This window comes from Palaemon carinicauda, chromosome 14 (genome assembly GCF_036898095.1).
Source record: "Palaemon carinicauda isolate YSFRI2023 chromosome 14, ASM3689809v2, whole genome shotgun sequence".
NCBI lineage: Eukaryota > Metazoa > Arthropoda > Malacostraca > Decapoda > Palaemonidae > Palaemon > Palaemon carinicauda.
The window spans coordinates 119,453,520-119,466,178 of record NC_090738.1 but is presented as its reverse complement, the minus strand read 5'-3'; the positions used below and the strand labels follow the sequence as shown (position 1 = coordinate 119,466,178).

At 35.7% G+C, this 12,659-nt stretch overlaps 2 protein-coding genes across 2 annotated transcripts; both read right to left on the bottom strand.

Annotated features, from left to right (window-relative positions):
• Window positions 1–1,761: 1,761 nt before the first annotated feature.
• LOC137653682 (actin, alpha cardiac muscle 2-like) lies at window positions 1,762–3,007 on the bottom strand. The gene has a single exon (XM_068387258.1). The coding sequence runs from the start codon at window positions 2,985–2,987 to the stop codon at window positions 1,854–1,856; it is 1,134 nt and encodes a 377-aa protein (XP_068243359.1). The 5' UTR covers window positions 2,988–3,007; the 3' UTR covers window positions 1,762–1,853.
• A 4,078-nt stretch (window positions 3,008–7,085) lies between these two features.
• LOC137653685 (actin-2, muscle-specific-like) lies at window positions 7,086–8,353 on the bottom strand. The gene has a single exon (XM_068387261.1). The coding sequence runs from the start codon at window positions 8,324–8,326 to the stop codon at window positions 7,193–7,195; it is 1,134 nt and encodes a 377-aa protein (XP_068243362.1). The 5' UTR covers window positions 8,327–8,353; the 3' UTR covers window positions 7,086–7,192.
• Window positions 8,354–12,659: the final 4,306 nt, after the last annotated feature.

Here is a 12,659-nt window from a genome sequence, read left to right as displayed (position 1 = left end):
GAGACAATAACATAACAAAGAGCAAAATTGTTATAAAAAGATTATCACACTAACAGAAATAATCTTAATTTTGATATCAAATTAATTCATTTCTCAATTCTTATTGATTATCAAAAGACAGTATTCTTTACAAAGGATTTAATTAACTAGGTTTAATATAGTATATTTACATTGGTGATTGGATTTTTTTAGAAGTTATTTAATTATTTATTTAATTAATAGACAAAAATTTTGTAAAACAAAGGTTCAGTTATCAAACGTGGTTATGGTAACTCTTCGTCAAACAAAGTTAGTTCTTTCACAAGAGATTCAATGAATTCGTTAAGACAGACGTAATTTTTCCTGTCTTCCTTTATAATGTTATCAGCATGCTTAATAGCCGTGACACTATTTTCCTTGCAAATCTAAAACAAAGTCGTTTTTTATATGTTGGTTACATCTGTGATACGTTTGATTGCCTGGTCAATTACGAATTTACAAGTTTAATTATCCTTTTCCCACTTAAAAAAAAAAAAAACTGATACGCATTGTATGCCCTTTTTCCTTCTTCTGGGTGAAGAGCACAACGCGGAAACTCTCCATGGTGTTTACGAAAGGCTATTGTGCGAAACATAGAATGCCGAAGCTATTCAAGCATTTAATAGGATTTGACCAAAGGTCTTAGTGAACCGACCCAGTGAAGATGTGGCCAGGTGTATGCCATATTTCCGAGTTAGTCATTTTCCTTCCCTTCCCTTAGTGAAGCGAAGACATCAGGATTAAGGAGAATCGGCATCGCCGCAAATGAGCTTGAAGTTCGCTCGTAAAATGGTTCTACTTATACCTACTTGTTCAGCTTACACTAAGTGATCATTAAACGAGTGCGTCTCTTATCTATGCTAAATCTAATTCTCATCACGTTCTTTTATCAATCTTTACTGTCACAATATAAAAGACTTATAATCTTTACCATTAATAAGCAATAATTAAGTTTATGAATGGAACATAATTTCAAGTAAATATTCGCTCTGGAATCTTGCCATTTGTTTGCGTGTGTATTGCAGTCTTGCCATCTCTTTCACTAAGTTTCACTGAGAGAGAGAGAGAGAGAGAGAGAGAGAGAGAGAGAGAGAGAGAGATTCTTACCGTGAAATTAGCCTATATTATCAGCATAACGATGAATAGTTTGACTTCACTCTTAAGGAAACAGACATATGAGGCATCCCATATCAAATAAGCTATAAAATCTAAAATATTTAATCAAAGTAGGATCAGGCTTTATTAAAAAATTATTTCAGAAGGATATCTGATCATATATAACATCATTATTGGATAGTTGACTTCAATATTCGTTACTTTATATATGATAAGTCCTTAGGTAAGACATATACACCACTTTCAAGGACTACTCTATTACGGATTAGGACCATGCTAACAAAAAGTCACCTAACATTAGTCAATAAACCAATGAGTCACTGCCCAGTGATATGTATTCAATATTTCTTCTTTCACTATAGAAAAATAAATGCAATTTTGTTCATAATTCTAAAAGTAATCACACTTTCTATTTCATTATATAGTCAAAATTCAGGAAGATTTTTTTACAACAGTAAAAGTTAAAGCAAAATCAAACTTACTAACCCGAGTCTTGATTGAAAAAACATTTGAGACTTGAAAAAAGTGATCATATTTCTTCCGAGTATTTATCAGTATATGAAACTTTTCCTGGACAAGTTCAATAAAAACAAAAAAAAGGGTGTAATGAAAAATAACCATCGCCCTATAACCTTTTATTGCTATATTTCATCCTTGTCGTAAAGAATACAGGCAGTTTATGAAAAGTTGTAATAAAGAATAGAAAATAAATATCATGCTTAGAAGCATTTACGGTGAACAATTCCAGGGCCGGACTCGTCGTATTCCTCCTTGGTGATCCACAAGGCCTGGAAGGTGGACAGGGAACCAAGGATGGACCCACCGATCCAGACGGAGTACTTCCTCTCGGGAGGAGCGATGATTTTGATCTTGATAGTGGATGGAGAAAGAGCAGTGACTTCCTTCTGCATCCTGTCAGCGATACCAGCATACATGGTGGTACCACCAGACATGACAATGTTGGCCAACAGATCCTTCCTAATGTCAATGTCGCACCTCATGACGGAGTTGTGGACGACCTCATGAACACCAGCAGATTCCATACCAAGGAAGGAAGGCTGGAAGAGAGACTCAGGGGCACGGAAACGCTCGTTACCGATGGTGATGACCTGACCATCAGGAAGTTCATAGGACTTGTCAATGGAGGAGGAAGCAGCAGCAGTGTTCATCTCATTCTCGAAGTCCAGGGCAATGTAGCAAAGCTTCTCCTTGATGTCACGGACGATTTCACGTTCAGCAGTAGTGGTGAAGGAGTAGCCACGCTCAGTCATGATCTTCATCAAGTAGTTGGTGATGTCACGTCCAGCCAAGTCCAGTCGGAGGATGGCATGGGGAAGAGCAAAACCTTCATAGACGGGCACCATGTGGGAGACACCATCACCAGAGTCGCACACTTGACCAGTAGTACGACCAGAGGCGTAGAGGGAGAGGACAGCCTGGATGCAAATGTAAGTAGCGGGCATGTTGAAGGACTCGAACATGATCTGAGTCATCTTTTCACGGTTGGCCTTGGGGTTGAGGGGAGCCTCAGTGAGCATGGTGGGGCTCTCCTCAGGGGCAACACGGAGCTCATTGTAGAAGGTATGGTACCAGACCTTCTCCATGTCGTCCCAATTGGTGATGATACCATGTTCGATGGGGTACTTGAGGGTGAGGATACCTCTCTTGCTCTGGGCCTCATCACCGACGTAGGCGTCCTTCTGACCCATACCGACCATCACACCCTGGTGACGGGCACGGCCAACGATGGAGGGGAAGACAGCTCGGGGAGCGTCATCACCGGCGAAGCCAGCCTTGACAAGACCGGAGCCATTGTCGCAAACGAGTACCGCCGCCTCTTCGTCGTCACACATGGTGGTGGTTGGTTATGGAGTTAAAAGTAACTCTGGAATGATAAAACAAAAAAAATTATTCATTTACAAAATAAGAGAGAGAGAGAGAGAGAGAGAGAGAGAGAGAGAGAGAGAGACAGAGAGAGAGAGAGAGAAGGATAACTACGGAACTATGCATTCGATATTATTATCATTATTATTACAATGCAATATATAATTTATTCTCTCTTAATTACTCAGCAAATTTCTTGAATAAGCGTAGAAAAATATTATAGCAAAACATACGTCAATAATAAACAAACAGGCATCAAATGTATTCTTCATACTATCTATCTTTAAAATATGTTCAAATAATCTTAAACAAAATTCTTCAGTAATAAACAATGAAGAAGACCTTTCAAAATAAGTAGTGTATGATCATTTTCATTTTTTCCTATCTAACTTGATTATACATTTTAAATTCAATTTATGTACAAGAAATATTGGAACACTGAATTTTCGTCGTTTTATCATCTCATCTTTCTCCCATTTTGTGACGAATTTCAATACAAAAAGTTCATTTAATAATCACATGACAGAAAATCTTTTACTTCATAAGCACCAAAACCTCCTACTATTAAGAAAACATGTTGAGATTTGTTTATATATATATATATATATATATATATATATATATATATAAAATCATTACCATTGCATTTTTTTCTTGCATTGATAGCTGGATGTAAGTAGAAAAATGACAGTTAAATTTTACGAAAGGTTAAATTTATTTCTTCACTGAAACTTATTTATGTAACATATTTCTGAATCATTTCGCTTAATTCAATAACCGATCCCAACGTAGATTTGATAAGTGTATATATATATACTGAAACACTAACACCAAACACGACACTGGCTGAAGTAATATAAAGAAAAATCTATACGTTAAGTGAGTTACTAAAAGGTATAAAAATGTCTCTTTTCGACGTATACATCACACCGAAAAAACTAAATTTTCGAACACTATAAAACTGTCTTCAATATCTTTCACGTTAACAATCTAATCAGAGAGAGAGAGAGAGAGAGAGAGAGAGAGAGAGAGAGAGAGAGAGAATGGGCACCTACTGTTCTCGAGTCCTGAAGACTAAGGTCCATGACCAACCGAAGCTCTTTATATACCAAGACCGGGTAATATTATCACGTCGCTGTATTTTTTTTAACACACCCACGGCAGGCCAATACCCAAACGCTGACCTGCAATTGCTTCACATAAGATGCTGGGAATGCGTTTCATTGTATTAGAGTAGTTGCTTGTTGCAAAATATGAAATTGCTTTGCAACTTTTTCCCATTACGCATTGTAATACGGATCACTTGCTACGCTCTCGTCTGTATTGGGCTCTGGATAGCGTAAATCAGGACCTATTTATAAATGCTACCTATTAATTCAATCTTGACTTAGCTATGAGAGAGAGAGAGAGAGAGAGAGAGAGAGAGAGAGAGAGAGATGGGATTGGATTTATGCGAGGTAATTCGGTGTAATTAAGAAACAGAGGAAAGAATTCCCAGTAACTATTGGATAAGAAAAAAGATGAAAGGAAGTGGGAATGAGGATAATAGTGTAAGTCTAAAAACTGAGTGTTGTTAAGGGCCGAAGGGATACTGCTAAGACCTTTAATTAATGACCACATTCCACAGGGTGAGATAATTTGACAACGCTACACATCCATGAGAGAGAGAGAGAGAGAGAGAGAGAGAGAGATTATTGTGTTCACAATAAATAAAAACTCCATTTATATATATATATATATATATTACATGTGTTTCCATACATACATACATACACACACACATATATATATATATATATAGTGTGTGTGTGGTGTGTATATACATCCTCTCTCCCTCACACACACACACACATTATACTATATATATATATATATATACATATTCTATACACACATTTGTATACATGCAAATATACATCCATATATATATATATACATATAGTATATATACTGTATACTGTATATTCATTAGATATATGTATACATAGGTATATGTTTATATACACATATGTATGTACAGTATATATACATATATACACTTATACTTTTATATATATATATATATACATACATATACATATATATGTGTATATATACACATACATACATATATATGTGTGTGTATATATATATATATATATATAGGGCTACATACGGTATATATATACAAACCTTGTTAAGAGTTTTATAGATGCCACGGAATATACCCCAAACATTCACTGTATTTAAGATTGTATCATCATCATTATCATCATCATCAACCGTTATTAGTCCACTCCAGAACAAAGGCCTCAGAGATGTCTTTCCTCTTGTGTGTGTTTATGGTCTTTCTATGACAGCCCACACCTACAAACTTTTTAATTCGTAATCCATCGTCTTCTCTTCCTTCCCCTGCTTATTTTACAATCTCTCGGGACCCATTCTGTTACTCCTAACCTCCAACTTATCTGCCATTCTGATTATATCTTTTCCTTACATGTTGTTAGAATATCCTCTACTTTAGTTTGCTCTTGTATTTATGTTACTCTTTTTCTGTTAGTGTTACTTCCATCAATATTCATTCCATAGCTCTTCGAATTGTAACTAGCTTATGTTCTATAATGCTTTACTAAGGCTTCAAGTCTCTGATGCATAAGTTAAAACTGGTAGGCCATCTGAGTAAATACTTTTCTTTTTGGAGTAAGTGCTATCTAACTTATAATCTTATTTTGCTTACTAAATGCTCTCCATCCCATGCTTATCCTTCTTTTAATTTCGAACTCGTTTTTTGAGGAAAGACTTGCCTTCTTCCCTAAACATCCTGCTTTTCCCACTAGGGTTGTAGCTTAGCTAGTAATAATAATACTAACAATCTCTAAATGTTTGTCCATAGTTCTTATTTGTTGTCCTTCGGCATTTTCATTGAACATTATCTTCTTTTTACTCCTTTTCATTACTACATTTCTGTTTTCGCTAGTCAAATATTTTATTATTTTTTTGCAATTCCTCCCATGATTCACTAAAAACGACTAGGTCAACTGCAAATCTTATGTTGTTAAATTATTCCACATTACAATTAATTTTTACATTTCGCAATCTAAATTATTAAAGACTTCGTCTAGGCATGCTGTGAATAATTTAGGATAGATGGGGTCTTCCTGTCAAATTCTTTTCTCAATCAGAACTTTCTCATTATCTTCAAGTAGTTTCAGGATTGCTGTACTCCCTGTACAAACATCTACAAATGGTCTAGCATAAGATTCATCTATTCCTTGTTTTTGATGGGCTTTCATTACTGCTGAAATTTTGACAGAATTTAAAGCTTTCTCATAGTCTGTAAATGCCATGTATAGTCGTTTGTCATAATTTATTGATTTTCCCAATAGCTGGTTAATTACATGGATATGGTCAGTTGTTGAATACCCACTTCTAAAGCCGGCCTGCTCTCTTAGTTGATTCAAGTCTAGCTGTTTTTATTTTCTATATATTCTTAATATTCTATATATTTTGGAGAGTAAACTTACTGGGTAGGAATTTATCGGGTCATTTGTGTCTCCCTTTTCTAAACCAGTATAATAAAGTTTTTCCTAGTTGAATGTACTGTATAATATGTAAACTTTAATAATGTATTTATACTCGCTTTTCTGCGCAATATGTGTAAGTCTGTGTCAAATATCCTTAGGTAAGATATATGCCTCACTTTTAAGGACTACTCTATTATAGATAAGAAACATGCTAATACCTTAAATTAGCCAGCCAACGAACTACTCATTGCCCATTAATATGAATTCAACATTTCTTTTTTCACAATAGTTATATAATTGGAATTTTATTCATAACTCTAAAAGTAAGCACCCTTCCTATTTTATTATATAATCAAAATTCACGTGAAAAAAAATGTCTACAACAGTAAAAGTTAAAGCAATAACAAATCTTCTAAGGTCAAAACTTACTAACCCAAGTCTTGACTGAAAAAGAATACTTCATACTTGGAAAAGTGACTCTATTTCATCCAAGTATCAATCAGGATATGAAACTTTTCATGCACAAGTTAGACAAAAAAATATTATGGTGTAATGAAAAATAACCAAAGCCCTATAACCTTTTATTGATAGATTTCATCCTTATCCAAAGGAATAAAGGCAATTTATGAAAAGTTGTAATAAAGTTGTAATAGAAAATATATATTTCATGCTTAGAAGCATTTGCGGTGAACAATTCCAGGGCCAGACTCGTCATATTCCTCCTTGGAGATCCACAAGGCCTGGAAGGTGGACAAGGAACCAAGGATGGAACCACCGATCCAGACGGAGTACTTCCTCTCAGGTGGAGCGATGATCTTGATCTTGATGGTGGATGGAGAAAGGGAAGTGATTTCCTTCTGCATCCTGTCAGCAATACCAGCGTACATGGTGGTACCACCAGACATGACAATGTTGGCCAACAGATCCTTCCTGATATCAATGTCGCACCTCATGACGGAGTTGTGGACGACCTCATGAATACCAGCAGATTCCATACCAAGGAAGGAAGGCTGGAACAGGGACTCGGGAGCACGGAAACGTTCGTTGCCGATGGTGATAACCTGACCATCAGGAAGTTCATAGGACTTGTCGATGGAGGAGGAAGCAGCAGCAGTGTTCATCTCGTTCTCGAAGTCCAGGGCAATGTAGCAAAGCTTCTCCTTGATGTCACGGACGATCTCACGTTCAGCGGTGGTGGTGAAGGAGTAGCCACGCTCAGTCATGATCTTCATCAAGTAGTTGGTGATGTCTCGACCAGCCAAATCTAGACGAAGGATGGCGTGGGGAAGAGCGAAACCTTCATAGACGGGCACCATGTGGGAGACACCATCACCAGAGTCGCAAACCTGACCAGTAGTACGACCAGAGGCGTAGAGGGAGAGCACAGCCTGAATGCAAATATATGTGGCTGGCACGTTGAAGGACTCGAACATGATTTGAGTCATCTTCTCGCGGTTGGCCTTTGGGTTAAGGGGAGCCTCAGTGAGCATGGTGGGGCACTCCTCAGGGGCAACACGGAGCTCATTGTAGAAGGTGTGGTACCAGACCTTCTCCATGTCGTCCCAGTTGGTGATAATACCATGTTCGATGGGGTACTTGAGGGTGAGGATACCTCTCTTGCTCTGAGCCTCATCGCCGACGTAGGCGTCCTTCTGACCCATACCGACCATCACACCCTGGTGACGGGCACGGCCAACGATGGAGGGGAAGACAGCTCGGGGAGCGTCATCACCGGCAAAGCCAGCCTTGACAAGACCGGAGCCATTGTCGCAAACGAGTACCGCCGCCTCTTCGTCGTCACACATGGTGGTGGTTGGTTATGGAGTTAAAAAATAACTCTGGAATGAAAAAGCAAAAAATATTTATTCATTTACAGAGTAAAAGAGAGAGAGAGAGAGAGAGAGAGAGAGAGAGAGAGAGAGAGAGAGAGACGAATATTTCAGGAAGTAAGAAGTAACATATCTTTTGTTATTTCCGTATATTTACGAAACACCTATATTGAAAATCTATGAAATAATGCTGAGAGAGAGAGAGAGAGAGAGAGAGAGAGAGAGAGAGAGAGAGAGAGCATTCACATTAAAATTTATCATACTTTGGAAATTCATTCATTGTGTATAAAGAATAACAGCGTAACTATCCATTCAATATTTAGCGATGTATTATTTCTTCTTTCTTAATTACTTAGTCCCTAAATAAAATTCCTAGATAATTGTATCTAAATTATATTAAAGCAGAAACATACAATCTATACTTTTCAAGTACGTTCATATTACCCAAAGATATATTAAAACAAAAATACTGCAATAATTAACGATGAAGACGATCTTTCAAAATAAGTAATGTATGTACATTTTGGTTCTTTCATACCGAACTTGTGTATACATTTTAAATTCAAATTATGCAGGGGCTTCATGCGCTGTTTTAGAAATATTGGAATATTGAACTTTCGTCTCTTTATTGTCTCATCTTTTTCTCCTTCCTCACCATAAACTCTTACTATCAAGAAAATGTGGTGATTTTAATCTATATAACAAACGGTACAATTCCATTGACACATCTCTTTCCTTCTCTATTTCAGTAATTTAGGCTTTTTTTTTTTTTTTTTTTTTTTTTTTGCATTGGTAGCTTAACAATGATATCTGTAGAAATTTTACTTTATGTTTAGAAGTTTGTGTAAATTTTACTTTAGCATTAAGAAATATAACAGTTAATTTTCACGAAAGTGTAATAAGAAATTTATGGATTGAACCTCTTCACCGAGACCTATTTATATAACAGATTCTGTATGAATCCAGTCGCCCAACTGAATAACCGATCTCAACAAAGCTTTGCCAACTACGTATATACTGACACAATAACACCAAACACGACACTGACTAAAGAAATATACTGAAAGCTCTGAAAGTTAACTTAATAAAATGTAACATTCGCTCAACCGAATAACCGATCTCAACAAAGCTTTAGCAATTAAGTATATAATAATAATAATAATAATAATAATAATAATAATAATAATAATAATAATAATAATAATAATAATAATAATAATAATAATAATAATAGGGAAGTGGGGAATATGGGGAAAGGAAGAGTACCCCTGGATACAATCCATTTTACAGCTCAAAGGCAGGTACTCGGGAAGGGGAAGATTAAGGAAATAGGGAGAAAGAGAAGTACAGGAGAAGAATAAAAGAGAGGGGCAGAGCCTCTTGCAATATTAGGGAATTGGTATTATTATTAGTTTTTCCACACACATTATAATTAAGTATATACTGAAACACTTCAGAGACTAAAGTAAAATACTGAAGACTCTAAACGTTGAGTTACTATAAGATATAAAATGTCTCTTTTCAACGTATACATCATCACTCCGCGAAAAAAACACACACAAAAGAAAAAAACGTAATTTGCCAACGCTATAAAACTTTCTTCAATATATTCCACGTTAAATAATCTAATCAGAGAGAGTGGCACCTACTGTTCTCGAGTCCTGAAGACTAAGGGTCCACGACCAACCCCAGCTCTTTATATACCAAGCTCGGGTGAATCTTATCACGTAGCTGTATTTTTTTAACACTCCCACGCCAAGCCAATACCCAGAAGCTGACCAGTAAATACCTTACGTAAGATGTTGGGAATGCGTTTCATTGAATATCAGTAGCTTTTAGGAAAATATGAATTATTATTATTATAATTTTTTTTTTTTTTTTTTTTGCAAATTTCTCCCAATTACGCATTGTAATATGGATCAGGTGCTAAGCTCTCGTTTGCACTAGGCGACGGGATAACGTAATTTGAGACCTACTGTATTTACAAATGGTACCTATTAATTCAGTCTTGATTTAGCTATGTGTGAGAGAGAGAGAGAGAGAGAGAGAGAGAGAGAGAGAGAGAGAGAGAGAGGATTGTATTTAAGGGAGGCCATTCGGCGTAAATAAGCAACTGCAGAAAGAATTCCCAGTCACTGTAACATGTAAAAGTTAAAGGTTGGATAACAAGACAGATGAAAGGAAGAAGGAATGGGGCTATAGTGGAAGACTGTAAATTGAATGTTGCCTAGCGCCAAAGGGATACTTTTGAGACCTTTAACTAATGACCACATTCCACAGGTTGAAGTAATTTGAAAACACTACACATCCATATGAGAGAGAGAGAGAGAGAGAGAGAGAGAGAGAGAGAGAGACAGACAGAGAGAGAGAGAGAGATTGGAAAATACGGTAAGTTAATTTTGTTTAAACCATGAATTTAAGCTCCATATATATATATATATATATATATTCATACATATGTATATATGTATATATATGTGTATTTATACACATACATACGTACGTACACACATGCGCACACACACACACACACACACATATATATATATATATTTATATATATATATATATATATATATATAAAATGTTTGTGTTAGTGTAATACTAAAACTCTATGACAATGCAGAAAAGCTTATAATGCTAAGATGTGGTTCAAAATCCTCCAAAGATGCCAATGGTACTAATAAATAAATACCATCTTCATTTCTATCCGTTGTCTAAAAATAAATTAACGGAGCTTCCCAACCATTATCCAAAATTCACATCGCAAAAAAACAGAGAGAGTTCATTCGATTATAAGAAAATGCTGGATACTATCACAATACGTTAATTAACAGAGTATGAGGTTCACGCATGAAATGCCCAAAAATTACTGTAGAATCTCCAATGTCTTAAAAATTCTGGTTAAGAGAATTATTAAAACTAAGACCCATTACATTGACGGGTCGAATCACCCACATCGAGGCTGCTGAGGTCACGTGACCCGCAACGACACACGGTCAGGTAGTTAACCCAAAGGCAAGAGCCCGGGTCTTACACAAGGTAAGGCAATCTATACAGGACAGACAGACAGGTCAGGTAGATCAGGCACGATATAAGGAAACGGATGTGGATTAAAATGCCAAATGAAAATATTAACATTATTTCTACTTTATTGTTATATTATCTCTTAAGATTTCTTTAATGGTCCTTAATCTATAATCTGCTTAGGATTTCAACACATAAATACTAACAGTCCAGTACAATGCCTCATTCGCTACACTTGCTTGGGGTACACTCGGGCATGCTGCTTTATCTTAGTTCTCCTCCTTTTGTTTTTCTTTTTTATTTTAACTTTTTATAGATTATATATGAAGAAACTAATTTAATGTTGTTACTGGTCTAGAAATACTATATTTTGATTGTTTATTCTTCTCTTTTAATTCATTTATTTCATCATTTCCTTTCCTCACTGGACTATTTTCCCTGTTGTAGCCCTTGAGCTTATAGCATCTTGTTTATTCAACTATTGTTATAGCCTAGTTAATAATAATAATAATAATAATAATAATAATAATAATAATAATAATAATAATAATATGTAGTTTAGCAGTAAAGGGCTCTATAAAATTGAGTTTCGTCTCCAATCACAACCGTAGAATAACGAAATAACAATGCTGAACAATTGCGCCATTTATGGTTGTTATAAAATGAAAAAGAAAGAAAAAAAAGTTTAAATAAATAATTCGTTTCTTTAATTTTCCGAGGAATGAAATCTTCAGAGATGCTTGGATACAAGCATGTCGACGATCAGACAACATCAATGCTGAGCATGCTGTGATTTGTTCCGTGCATTTCACTGAAACTCAATTATATACGTTAATTGATAAAAACAACAACCTCATAATAGGTCAGATAAAGATATTGCTCGGACTCTCACTTTGAGAACCTTTAGCCCCAGGTGCTAAAAGTATCTAAGGAAAACAGGGTATCCCTTTCCCTTCTGCCTCCATACTCAACAATAGGGCTAGAAATTTTAATTGCGAGCCTTGATTAATTATTAATGTTTATGTTGTGTTTTATGAAAGTGAGAGCGGAGAGTTTATCATCATTGGAAAAGATTGGAGTTAAGTCCATGTAGGGAATGGGTTTAGAAAAAAAGCATATTCTTATGATGAAGCCGTAGACACCTTGTATAAACCTCATAATAAAGTGCAGGTTGTAATGGTAAGAATGGTAAGGGAACCTACAGCTAACAGGAGGAAGCCAATATATTATGCATTCAATCAATCAAAAGTTCAGAAAATTCTTTTAAATCTAATAAAACGTT

Coding starts and splice junctions, on each gene's coding strand:
- LOC137653682 (XM_068387258.1), bottom strand. CDS start 2,987: ATGTGTGACGACGAAGAGGCGGCGGTACTCGTTTGCGACAATGGCTCC.
- LOC137653685 (XM_068387261.1), bottom strand. CDS start 8,326: ATGTGTGACGACGAAGAGGCGGCGGTACTCGTTTGCGACAATGGCTCC.